At 36.5% G+C, this 13,990-nt stretch overlaps 1 protein-coding gene across 5 annotated transcripts in view; it reads left to right on the plus strand.

The window, feature by feature from the left end:
* Window positions 1–13,990, plus strand: part of KLHL32 (kelch like family member 32) — a 120,696-nt gene that overhangs the window by 75,894 nt on the left and 30,812 nt on the right. For 4 of the 5 annotated variants that reach the window (XM_051778188.1, XM_051778189.1, XM_051778190.1 and 1 more), the window contains 2 exons: window positions 4,540–4,650; window positions 6,007–6,222. In XM_051778188.1, the coding sequence (XP_051634148.1) occupies window positions 4,540–4,650; window positions 6,007–6,222 (327 nt within the window). The remainder of the gene's footprint in view (window positions 1–4,539; window positions 4,651–6,006; window positions 6,223–13,990) is intronic. The other variant, XM_051778191.1, reaches the window with a different exon arrangement.

A 13,990-nucleotide genomic window follows, 5' to 3' on the forward strand; every position in this document is an offset into this window, starting at 1 on the left:
TATAAAAGGGACAGGTGAAGGGTTAGCAGATCCTCAGTTTCGACTTTATCCCTGTATTTTTAATTTGTTAAATAGTATTGAGTGCTACAGTTATCTGGCCAGGAGTACCTGGTGAGATGTGAAGCTTTTCATTTGGGGAGTTTCTGTGCCAGGTACAGCTAAGAAAATTCTAAAAATTCCTACAGCAACATCTGTTAGCCAAGGGAAAGCAGCTATTGAAACCTCTGCAGAACCTTACCCATGGTTGTTCCACTGGTCCCCTGAAACTTTAACTGTGTAGTCGTAATGTTTCATTATTATATTTCTTTCCAAGATACACATAATTGTGTGTACAGTATGTAAGAGGTATGTATAACCAGAGTCACTTAAAATATTTGACTGGATTGCCAATTGAAAATATTTGTACTATTTAATAATGTAGATTAATCTGGCTGAGATTCTAGAAAATGTTTGCTTTTTTGGTTTTACTTTAGAGGATCTGCATATGGCATGTTTCACTTTCTTTTTTGAAGACCACACATTTGTGTCATCACATGAGCAATCTGAGAATGTCATGTCTTTCTGCTGTTCGTGTGAAGCTCACAGGCCTCCTTTGTGCCTTCAAAGAGGATTCTCACTAGCATCAGCCAGCAGGGTTGAACCAGAAAATCAAGCAGACAGAGAGAAACACTAAGTGAGAAGGGAAATGAATTCTCGTAGAGTAGAGGAAAAATAATAGGACTGACATATTTTGATATTGTTGGTCTTTTACTTACCTCTAGACCTACTTTGAAATAGCAGCAAGGATGCAAATAAATTTTTCATGCTTAAAGAAGAAAACAAATAATTACAGAAAGTGTAATTACCAGAAAAATTATTTTATAAAATGAATCTGTTAGAAAGTCATCCTTTCCAGTGCCTATAAAAACATCTGCAGTCTGCACTTATAATAAATGTAATCAGTTTTATACATTGAAAAATTCTGACCCAGCTGTTCCACTGTGACCAGGCTTCAGCAAAATGCCCTTCATGGCTCAACTGGATGGCTTTAGTGTTTGAAGGAGGGAAATTTCAAATAAGATCTAAAATACACTTTTTGTGCTTCTGCTTATTATGAAACATGCCTGTCCATTGCTGTGCTGTTGAGGGTGTTCATGTTCTGTTAGTTCTTTGATCAGTGTGGGAGGTTTTGCAAAATTAAAAGCTTTTACATAGAAAGGGAGACCTAGAACCAACAGAACGGTGTTTCTTTTCTCTTAAAATTGTGTTGATTGCTTTTGTTGTCAGGCAAGTGTATTTTTGTCACTACAGTTTTTCATTTTGTTACTATGCCTTATCTATTTAGAGTCCATCTTTGCTATGATTTTTGTCAAGGTTCTATTCTGAATGGTGGAGCTGGTTCACAGTATTTAATGTAGCAGAGAACCTGGAGGGCGTAGGGTCAAGACCTGTTGTGCTAGGTGCTGCTTAAGGATTTTGAATAACCACGTCCCTTCTCCCATAGACCTCACATTTGGGGTCTTTTTGCTGTAAAGAGGCTGAACTCCTTTTAGGAAAAGGGGAAGTAGTGTCGCCATGCAACTCTTCTCTGCTACAGCAGCCGGGCTAGTCATTTAATACCTTGATTTATAACAGTGTTGTAATCTAAATAGGAAGCAGGTGGAGTTACAACTGGGTACGATACTTTGGATATTAATGGCTTGGCTTGGCAGTGGAATTCTAAAGCTGTATATACTTTTTCTGTCTTAATTATGCATTCATTAAAAGCTTTTATACCCAACAGAATAAAGTAAATATTGTTTGATCTCCATAGTGTGCTCCCAGACTGTAGATTTGCACAGCAGGGTCTTGATAATCTGAATAAATTGTATTTCCCCAAGGAGTTTATCTTTCAAATAAGGTCATAAAGAAATGCATTCTTTCCCCTTAGTTCTCCTTGTGCTTTTTCTGCTATTTATAACATGGAGCAGAGGAATAGAGGTATATTGTAGTCTGCTGTGTACTTGGTTATGATTAACTCTAATTTATCAATCTCTTGCATCCTTTTCTTTGGCTTGTGCAAGGCAATTATTCTTTAAAATACAAATGAATAAAGATGGATTTGGAAGTAATTTAAACATAATGTTTATATCTATTTTTCCTGTTTGGCAGTTTATCATATCTCTATATTAAAATACACCTCTGCATTAAAATATGGACAATGTCACATAATTTATTTTGAATATTTAATATTGTCATCTTTCAGATTACGTTTGTTTGGAAAATAGATTTTCTTTTATGAGGGTTTTAAATGTCAGCTCATTGTTAAATTGGTTTGGCGTCTAAAGGTTAATAATACTGAATCAGAAGACCAGTAGTGTGGAACAGTGGATTCCCTTACTTCAGTGGAGGGATGTGCACTAAGTAGGATGCATAGGATCAAAGGTAGTTCTTATTTTAGCAGTACACACTGATAAATAATTTGACCAATTTACTAAATTTGTTTGAGTTTACTGTGATATTTCAGAACAATTTCAACTTCAGTTGTAAGTGCTGTGTATAATTTTATACATGTTTTCTTAGTCTGAGTGTGTTCCAGCAGTGTAACGTACATCATATTAGAAGAGAGAGGATCTCTACCTTTCCTTAATTCTCTTCAACTCTTAGTGACAGTTCTGCTTGTGTTCATATTTCGTCCTTCGGCTCAGGAAAGATAAGTGGCATATACTTAAAAGTTTATAAAAAGAGAGATTAAGAGGTTCAAGAATTGATATAAGCCTGTTTTGTATTGCATGTTTTTAAAGAACATACTGTAATACAGTACCAGAAGAAAGCTACACACTACTTTAAAATTTTAAGGTTGCTCTTTTAACACAATATAATAAAATCTGTGGAAAACAGAGACTGCCAGTACTCTTACTCATGACCACACCTAAATTTCCTGTTTAGTAACTTATTTAATCATTTATCAAAGTTTTTAATTCAATTAAGTGTTTAATGTGAAAAGTCTATTCAAATCAGACTCAGCTGGCAATAATTGCTTTGATCCTTCCTGTGGGATTTTATTAAAGCTAGAAAGTAAGGTGCATTTTTCTTGCAACTAACTTACCTACTGCATTTTAGCCTATTTCTGAAAGTCTTACTTCTTATAAAGGACAAAGTTATCTGATCTGGGTTGTACACCGAGCAATCTCAGTGTGACATTTTTGCCCTCTAGTATCATCACAGAGACAGTAATGTACAGTACTGTATAATCTTGATTTGAATATTGTTATGACAATCTGATAATTATCATTTGTAAAAGCTAAAGCACTATTTGACTCTTTGTCTGTGAAGTACAAACCTGTAGATCAACTCTAACCTTACAAAACCAAAAATGAAATGTTTCTGATTCCAGGCCAAGACCAGTTTTAACAAAACATACTTACAGTATTCATCAAGCAGTAAACTGTAAGTCCAGCAGGTCACTAGTGTATTATGTTAAGTGAAGCATCAAAAATCATCTCAAACTTCACAATAAAAATAAGTAAACAGATAACCTGCATAATAAATAAATAAACACACATACATAAATAAGCATCTGAAATAAGTTATAACATATAGTATAGTAAATAAATAACTGGTGAGATTATATTTATCCATCCATAAGTATCTTCAACTCTAAGGCAGCCTTCATAAAAACAACTTCAACTGGTGTTGATCTGAGGGCATAGGGGAGTTTGGATGACCATGAAAAATAGCCAAACCAAAAATGAAGGCTTACCAGTGTCATTCAGATTTCATTGAAAATGTGAAGGCTTTTCAGGGGAAGACTGCATTTGTGTGTCTCATTGCTGTTTCTCTCTAATGAGGAAAGATCTTATTATGTTATCCACAGTATTATCCTCTTCTGAAGCCCTCTAAAAGCCACGTCTCCTTCTCCACTGACACTTTTTGGGGTTTGATCAGGCATTTGTTTTAGTTGGGCTGTTGATCCTCAGGTCACCGTGCTTGATTATTTATTCATTCATTCATTCATTCATTTATTTATTCGTCTATTTATTTATTTATTTTTATGCTCCCCAGATACAACCATTGACTACAAAAAAGCTCAATAAATACACACTGAGCTCTTCTAAATTTCTTTCTGGCATTTGGCATTAATTCAATCAGTGAGTTCTTTGAAAAGAAAGTTTTCCAAACCCGGGACAATGAACTATGGTTGTTGCTTGTCAAATACTGTGATGTTTACTTTGATTAGACTCTTATGTGTTGTTGCCACCACTGCATAACCGTAACAGAAGTGGTGTTGTGAGGTACCGTCTGTGATCTGAGGATATTAAGTCACCGAGCAAGCATACAGACCAGATACTTCTCATGTAAAATTCATTCCTTTCTCTTTCTTTCTGCAACTGCAGATTTATCCCTACCTCCTCTGTTAGTGTGAAGAGGAGCCGACACTAGAATATCTGTGGCTTTTGGGATGATGGCTGTTAGTGCTTGTTCTGACAACGTAAAGAACTTTTCTTTGTTCTTCCAAGAAAGCAATGTGAAACTCCTATGCAGCTGTTTAAGTAGATAATGAACAGGATTTATCTTTAGTGTAGGACTCTGCTAGAGAAGTGCACTGTTCAGACTGGGAGGTTATGTAACAAGCAGGAACCTGCAGAGGAATTTGATTTCATTTCCTCCAGTACAGACTCCTCTAACCAGGTAAAAAAAATTCTTTCTCCACTCTCCATTGCATATGCATAAACAGCTCCACAGTCATTGGGACAGGCACCCAATTCACACGTTCAAGATGTAGTCCGTAAAACATTCCAAAAAACCCCTCTTCGCACTTTCCCATCTTCCCTGTTGCTCTGCTCTATCTGCCAGCCGTGCAGCTCATTTGACATTTACAAGATTTCTTGTCAGTTTCATTTGGTGCTGCCATTCCATCCAGCAGAGCAGTGAAAGTGAAATTGACTTAATTTAGTCTGTTTCTCTTCCTTGCTCTAGTCCCTATGTTAACTAACCAGCAAAGTGAAACTGACGAGACTTCTTGTCATTTTCACACATGGGGCTGGTCAAAGAGAAGGCAGCTGATAGGGAGCAATGCAGGAAATTGAAAGATGAGAACCAGGATTGCGGAGGAGAGAGGAAGAGAGGTGTGAGCGTACAGCAAGAACAGAGAAGATGAGTAAACATGCTTATTTCCCAGATGCACTGCATACTTTTGTATAATACAAGTGACTTCTTGGCCTCTCTCCTGAAGAGAGCAGTATGGTCTAGAACAGCAGTAGTTAGTTGTCCAGATTTATGTCCAATTTATGAGCGATGCCAAGTTAAAAGTGTTAGCCCGTAAATATAGGTCATCTGCTAGCAGGATGGAAAAAGCTTACTGCCTTGAGTTACTGTAGCTTTTGTGTCTTCAAATTTTCAGCTGCTAGAAGGAGGGGGAAAAAAAGCAGGAGGCCAACACGTACTACAGGTTGATGTCAGTGGTTGGAGGAAAAAAAAGGGTTAATTTTTTCACTGAAGAAAAATTCATACGTAATAAGATGTAGCTAAGCATCTTGTATTTTGTGAGGTTTCATGGAACTAAAATTGTACTACACAGGTGCTCTAGCTCAATCAAAACAATAAATAATGAACAAACAACTGCTTTGTAACAAATCATAGTAGTTAACAAATACATTTTTTAAATGCACTTGTTAGGTCCTGTGAGCTCTTGTCATACAGTGTAAATCATGCTGGTTTATTACAGTATGTGCTAATCCATATTTCTTATAGATGCTTTATGCACATATAACCTTAGAAGTTGCAATATAAATTAGTAATATCATATGTACATGTGTGCTACAAGTGCATATGTATAAGCATATGTATAAGCATATGCACTGGTAGCATTTACACATACATTTTGAATGAGGCTGTGTTAACTAATTTCAGGTTATATTGCTTTCTTTCTCCACAGCTCCAAAAGAATGACCTTTTATCATTATCTGAGACCTGTGGGGGTTTTTATTGTCTGTTTTGTGTCTGTTTATTTTTCTGAGATGTGTTTTGTTTGCTTTGTCCATTTAGGAATTAAATAGTTTTAATTACTTGGACCTGTATAAGCTTGCGGACCTCTTCAACCTGACTTTGTTGGAGAATGCAGTCATTGGCTTCCTAGTAAAACATCTCTCTGAGCTACTGAAGAGTCATCCTGAAGAAGTTCTGGCACTCCCATACTGTCTTCTTCGAGAGGTTTTTAAAAGCGATAGACTCACTTCACTCAGTGAAGAACAGATCTGGCAGGTAAGGAGATTGGTGAACAACCAGAATGTGTGATACTCTATAAACCATAGCAGTAATCTGTTGTTTTGAAACCCTGGAGCAATCTCGAGGGAGAATAAGCACTTGAGCAAAAACTGTGAATAACAACTGAGGGAAATTTTTAAATGAAGCTCCAAAAATGTTGTGTTGTGTTAATGCAATTACTTTGTTTGAAAGAGAAATTTGTCATACTGCTTAACTTGTGCTACTTAAATATAGCCCGAGATTTCCTTCCAGATCGGATTTCGTTGGTGGGAAGACATGGCTGATGCATGCAACTCAATTATCATTGCCTCTGATGAGGCTAGTGCTACAAGTCTGGTGGCAAACCTGCTTCTGCAGTCTGTCCCATTCACATCAGTCACATTTAGCTGTGTAACTTCAGTAGTCATTTAAATTGTTTGGGCCACCACAGCTGACTTTGCCTGAAGCAAATTAGAGAATCATCACACAGGCAGCTCTGCTAAGAGATGAGTGGAAGCTTCAGTGAAAGGTTTGTGGCAAAAAGCTGGAGGTGGCAATCACTTCCTTTAAAAAAGCTGGATCTAGAAAATAGCCAGATTGCTACCCATAGAGTATTAACAAGATAAAAGCCTTATGTTGTGACCTTAAGTGTGTGTCTTGGGAGGAAACCTAATAGAAAAAAACCACCTCTTCAGAGAAAAACAAAAACTAAACCAAAATCTATCCTTGGAAACATTCCTATAATATGTCTTTAAAAATTGTAATTCATGATATAGTGGAAGGCAATCTCTATAATATTGGCTACCCAAAGACTTCTCTCTGTTTCCTTTTTATTGTCATGTTTTATAGAGGAAAGTATTCCTTTGTATTTCAAGGTAGAATATAACTTGCTTGAAAGAAACCTGTGCATTCTTTTTAGGAAACAGGTTATATTGATCCAACAGAGAAGACTGTGAGTCAGAAAACTGATTTATATTTCAATGCCTATTATTTATCTACTTATATTTTGGATTATTCTAAGGAAATAATTACATTTGTATGCCATCATTTTCTCTAAGTGTAAAATGTGTTTTTATCTGTGGGTCAGTTCATGTTCTGTGGATTAATAATGTCACACAGGAACAAAATATTTATTCTTAAAAGAATAAAATTTTCAAGTTAAGCTCTTCAAACCACAAAACCGGTATGTAGATGTAACTTAACCCTTCAGGCTAATAACTGGCATATTTGTTTCCAAAACTTTGCGCCTTTAGATTATGTAGTATTTTACAAAGATGATATTTTCTGCAAATACTAATATGAAGTTAGACTTTTTCCTGTCTTAATCCTTGGAGGATACCTGTACAACAGAACCTGCAGCACACTACAATGATGATGGGTTGGGATTGGTTGAGGTTTTTTAGGCACAGTACAGTACTCTGCAGTCCTAGCCCACATTCCCTTATTCATGGAGATGTCTGATTGGCTGATAGGGTTTCATCATCATTTCTCTGCAGGGTCAGTGAAATCCCCCAACTACATGCTTGGGTATACTTTTGCTGGAAAAGTTGCTGCAGAAAGCCATGCAAGTACAACTTCATGCTAGCTCAGTAGTGAGCAACCGCATCCAGAGTAATATGCTGTCTGGAACCTGCTGTAATGACATTTGGGAAGTGGCAGCGATGCTTTTTTCTTCCATTTTAGGCATCAGGAGTTTTTAAATCTTGTGTCACTGTCCTGTCCTGTCCTGCAGAAAGACTCAGAAATAATTTTCTTAATTGTGTGCACTCCAGTCAATGAGCACTTTGCGAGGCAAATATGACAAACGCTCTGTTTCTGTTGCAGGGTCATACTGGGGAGAGATACTTATAGGTAATATGCTGCTTTCTGAGTGACAACAAACTCCACACTGTCCATTTAAGTGTTATCGTAATTGCCTCTCTAAAGGTTACTAATGCTGTTCTGAAGAATTTTTTTAAACTAGTTTTCCGCCGCAGGCAAAACGTGCATGAGTGTCTTTAATTCAGTCTGTGCAACCAGGAAAAAAATATATATTTATAAATATTCCAGGTCTCCAGAATGAATTAAAAGACACATATAAATATTTACCAATTTGGGCATTCAGAAGGAAATAATAAACTGGTTTTTTGCTTTATCTTAGTAAATAAGTAATTCCCTCATAGGCAACCCAATAGAAGAAAATCAAATCAGACCAGCTATATTGCCTCAAGTGTAGTTAAGTTCATCATTTTTGCTAAGGTTATAGTGGTAATGCAATATACCATGGAAGAATCTAATATTCAGCCCAGGGTGAAGATTGGGCATGCCAGAGGATTAGTGTCAGGGTGCTTTATAGAAGTGAAACTTGATGGACAGGCTGGAGACAGATCTACAGAATCTCATTAAATTGCTGAATTGTTCATTACTGAGCACTCTCACTGTAATAAAGTGCTCATTGACTTTGACAAATCCCCATCCCATGTCTTAAGGAAGAACAGCAAAGCAAGAGGTGTTGGGGAAGCTGGAGGAAATTGGCACAAAGTGGGGGAGATAATAGAAAAGCTGATGGGGGGATGCTACCATTTGATTTGTCTTACCTGTGACTAGTGTGGCCTCCTGCACACACATGCCTGCACGTTATGGTGATATTAATTCAGCATGTGCCCAAGGCACCTTTGCTAGTAGGCTGCCACGGAGCCCTAGGCACAAATTAAAATTTCCCTCAGAGAACCTTTGAAAAGGGTGCCACTGTCTGCAGAGCACAGTTATTTACACTAGTTGGAATTCCCAATGTCCACTGGGCGATTTGATCCTAATGCACATAAAGATTAAGGCAGTTATTTTAATGTATCAAAATGTGTACACAGAGTGATGCTTGAATGTGATTTAAACTGAAGTGACTTCAGTTCTTATCTGTCAAATTTTGGGTTTTTGTTAGACTACCAGTTTACAATTGGACGATTTTAGTGAATATGGTGAAATACAACTGTGAACAGATCAAGTTTCAGAAAGCTAAACAGTAATAGTAATGGCAGTGTGCTAGGATATGGATTAATGTAGAATACTACAGTAATTCCTGTTGATTTTTCAGACTCTTTGGCTTCATGTAAATGTCTTATTTTAAGTGGAGACAATAGACAAGGACTATAATGATGTATTTCTTAAAACAAATAAACAACAAAAAGCCCACCAGAAAGCCTGCATAGGCTGTGAAATTGGAGAAATTTACTAGCCTCCATCATTAGGGGTTTTTTAGGTAGGCTAAGCTAGTAATAAGGATTATTATTGACATAAGATTTGGTTTCATATTGAGTTTTTACATTTTTACTAGCATGTGAGATTTGAAATATTATTTTGTATACAGGAAATTTATTATTTGTCAGCTGCATTAAAATGTGTAAACTTAAAACATGTAAGAAAGAATTAAATAAAAAAAACATGAAAGAGACCAAGGAAGAATCCTGAAGAAGTTGGAGGAAAAAAACCTAATTTTTAGTATTTTTCTTCTTCATCATGATCTGTGCAGCACTTCTTTTTTCCACAGGAAGCAGTCCTGACAAGGACATAAATGTGTAGTTTATCTTGAAGTGAAAAGTGAGTCTTTTCATAATTAGCCATTATAAGATAGGCTCATTGGCTCTACTTTAAGGAAGCAGGTGAATTCTTTCTCTTGATAATTGAAAAAGTAACCAACCCTGTAAGATGGAACATGTTGGAGAAATGTAGCAGTAGAGGGCTTGTTCTTGGAACCTTAGCAAATAGAAAGCAAGCCCAAGATTTATGAAAAAAAATAATGTCAGCCTTAGTTATAATACAGTTATGCCTTATGTTTTTTATTAGAAAATTCAGTGTCACAAGGCTTAAATATTTGTATTTCAAAGATCATACTAATAGTTACATATAGAAATATCTACTGGATCATTCTGTCTCCCCACAGCACATTGGTCAAGTATTAAATACTGCCTTTCATCCAAGGTCAACTCCCAAATCACATTTGGAAATAAGTCTTAATGTGAGATCAGTATAGATTAGTTTCTTCCATCTCTGCTACTGTTTAAGTAGGTGGTTAAAGGATATATATTTTTTCAACAGCTTACATTAAAAGCAGACCAATTTTAATATTTTTCAGTGCTTTTGAAACCAAGGTTAGAAGTTTTTTCTTGGTTTTGGTTTTGTTTTTTTTTTTTACTTTGCCATGCATCTTGGTTTCTTGGTAATCAACTGATAAGCAAGGAATCTAGGAAAAATTGGTAAATAAAGCTACATGAGTGGTTTATTCAACTAGAAAACATGCAACTTTGTTGTGTCTTTTCCAGGGCTAGTCTCCTAAGACATTCTAGCCCTGTTAACTTCTTTGCATGTAAATTCTGAACTTGAGTTCATGAAGTACATGTTCCACATATGAAAGTGTAGCACTAGTTATTCTTTTTATTCCTTCAGATGTGATGTCCAAAACCGGTGTTTGGTCTCTATATTAGAGAATTGTCTTTGCTTGAATAAATAGAAAAATAAATGACAGGAAGGCTATAGTGTTATAGGTCAATATGAGTTACTAACATCTCTTTTATAAAAATAAAAAAATGTACAAATCCAGTTTTCTTCTTACAGTCATGTTTATCCTCTTCTAATGGAGAGTAAAGTGCCCTATTTTCAGCTACCTTTTTTTATACTTGAGCTCCATTTTGAATTTCCTGGTGACATTTATGGAGGGCCAAAAATATTCAGCAGAAATCCTGCTGTAGGATATTTTGCAGTGTACAGATTGTGGCAGAAAGGCCCAAAGACATCTTCTATTCATCCCCAGTGATGCACACATTTACCTATGCAGAACAGCAGTTTCTAAAGTGGGTTGTCATGTTCCAGTAAAAGCTTGCCACTACTTCAGTACAGTACTTGATTTTTTTTCTGTCAATCTTTTGGTATTGCAGAGCAATTTTTAATATGGAGAGAGCAAAAATAATTTTTCTCAGGGATATATGTATGTTTTGATGAAATGTGACCTAATTGCCTTGCTAAATGTGAACTAAAATTTTAGTGCAAAATAAGTAATGACATAAAATAGTAAGTGAAGGAAAGCATCTCAGTAGTCAATGTTATGTTTAAGCAGTATATTAGCCTTTCACTGTGCAAGAAATAAGCTTAAGTGCTCTCTTGGGCAATAAGTGAAATAATGTCTGGTCTAATGCTCGTTCCTAGTGAGTATTTACCCTAAGCAGAAAACCACCACACTAAAATGTAGGTGTCAGCCTCTCATCAAGTGAGACGTAGGAGAGAAAAAAGGAGTTTGATGCATATCAAGACTGAGGTGAATTGGTGAGGCTACATGGGAAAATTAACATATTGCCCATGCATGTTTTGCAGTGCTTTCACCTCCTTTTTTGTACCCTTTTCACGAGTAGTCTACATAAAAGCACCAGAGGGCCACCTGTGAATCCCAGTATCCGCTGTTGCACTGACTAGCTGCAAGCAAGACCACATAGACCCTCAAAGTAGTGGGAAAACATAACCTATGATAGGATGTATATTTCCTTTTCCTAAGGCTAATCCTCATAAACATAGGTATCTTCCCTGATTCCTTGCAGTATCTCCAGACTGTGTAGGATTAATGTTGCATATGCAATATTTTTGGTAGGACATCTATTATATATAGGCCAAGCTGGTAGTTGTGGCCTAAGGGCTTCAAGGAGGTCAGTGTCCACTGGAACTGTGGACTAAACAGGGTTCATGCAGGATATGTGGATCAAGCAGTGGAACCTCACACTGTCCTGCTGATGTGCTCAGGGCATGCACTATTTTCCTGATACAATTTCTGCATCATTTGTAATATGCCAAAATGGCATTTTGGCTTACAGGGAAAATAAATGCTGCCCCTGTCGGTGCTGTCCCCTTATTTTATGAAACACCTTACCCCTTTGTCTGCCTTAGCTTAATTCTAATGGACTCTTAATCTTGTCCTTGACAGTAAAGTTTTGTGAACTTTACATATGCTTTTGTTCTGAACTTTTAAAAGTTTCTACCTCCTATTTTTCCAATGTTAGCTAATATTGTTATTGTTATTTATCAAGTATAGCAGTATAGAAAGGGATTTTCTCTACTAAAACTGGGTTTATGTTAGGAACAATTGTGTGTTCTTCTAATTTTCTTTTTGATGCATGTTGATTCCAATCAGAAAACTTGATTATTTTGCTGCTATTGCTGTGAACAGTAGAGAATTACTGAAGAGCATTACTTTTGTTTCACTGTCCTACAGTAATATTGCCTCACCTTATTTATCCCAGATTACCTTCAGAAGTGCACAGAATATCACACCAGTATTTAGAAAGGCTGCTGTGCCCATAGCTCTTGAATTTAGGTCACTTCTTCAGCTAAGCAGTGGATGTGCATTTTGATTTAGAAAGCCAAAGAAGAACACCAAGGTGCACATGCAGCAAGACTTCATGTTATTACATTCTGTGTTTGAATTTGTCTGTTATGGTGGGGTTTGTGTTGACTGCTATGCTCTTTGTGGCTCTAATCTATTGGAGATTAGCTGAAGTATAATTGTATTAGTATATACGTATATGGTTATATAAAAAAAGGTTGCTGAGGCTATTATGAAAGCCAGGTGTGACTGGAAATATAAATTACTTTAATTTTTAAGTTAAAGAAAATAACATGAAGTCTGCAACCCACGGATACCACAGATGATCAAATGAGGCAGTCTGTTGTTTCTACCTTAATTAATGTCTTCCATTCAGAGATATAAATTTTAGTAATCTCTACTCTTTCAAACTCCCAGTAAAGCTATTTAACACTGTTACCAGTCGACTTAAGCTTGTGGAAAATGAGAGAAAATTAGAAGCTCTTGTGAGAATTCCAAGCTCCATATTTTCAACAAGTTTTCCTTTGGGAGCTGGTAGAAGCATTACTTCTATTTGTAACTACAAAGCCAAAGAAGAGAAAAGAAAGAAAGAAAGTTGAATTCTAGGTTTTCTGAAATCATACAAATTGTCATCAATATGTTAAGATATTTAGAATCTAGTTTTGGGGTTGAGCACCTAAAATAATTGTACCAAGGCAGATGTAGTAAAGTTGCACTCATAAGTCTAGACCTGCTAATAAGTGGATTAGTTCAGCATGACTGCTGAGATCTGATTAGCTGTTGTCCTGTGCTGTCACTTCTGCTCCAGGACCAGGACACTAGTGGCTCCAGGAGGTTGAGGAGGCAAGGAGATAGAAAAGCAGTGACACTCCTGCACATCTTTGCTTACACCAACTGTGCCACCCTTGGCAGCTTCCAGATGTGCAAGTGATCTGCATGGCTGGGGGTTTCATTGCCTTAGGACAAAGGGTTCCTTATACTCCTTTGATCACCTTGGACTCCCTCGTGTCAGGGAGAAATGGAAGAAATTACAACAAATACATTTGTCAAAAAGATCTTAAGAAGCCTTACTGTGAAGTGGCTTCCAAGCTATAGGTCTATGTGGGATAGTAATGATAGATCTAAAGATCACAGTCTCTGAAGTGAAAATCTATGCTGAAAAGCTTTCAAAGTGCTCCTTTAGGGTGGAGCCTATTTTAATGTTTATGTAGAGGTGTGAATTTTATGAGGTTCAGCTTTTGGCAGTTGCAGGTGTTTGTTTGCTTCAGATATTATTTAGTCAGTTTAAATAATAAATTTATGTTTGTGTTAATCTTGTAGCGGGGAAGCTCTGATGTTCCTAATTCATTAGATACATTTGGAATCTTAAATCGTTTACAAATGTGGTTCTAAGTGTGTGACTTATTTTTTAAAAGAAATAGCTTTTATGAGAAAGATAAGTTGATT

Source organism: Manacus candei, unplaced genomic scaffold, assembly GCF_025592945.1.
Source record: "Manacus candei isolate 608988 ecotype Guabito, Panama unplaced genomic scaffold, ASM2559294v1 h1tg000011l, whole genome shotgun sequence".
NCBI lineage: Eukaryota > Metazoa > Chordata > Aves > Passeriformes > Pipridae > Manacus > Manacus candei.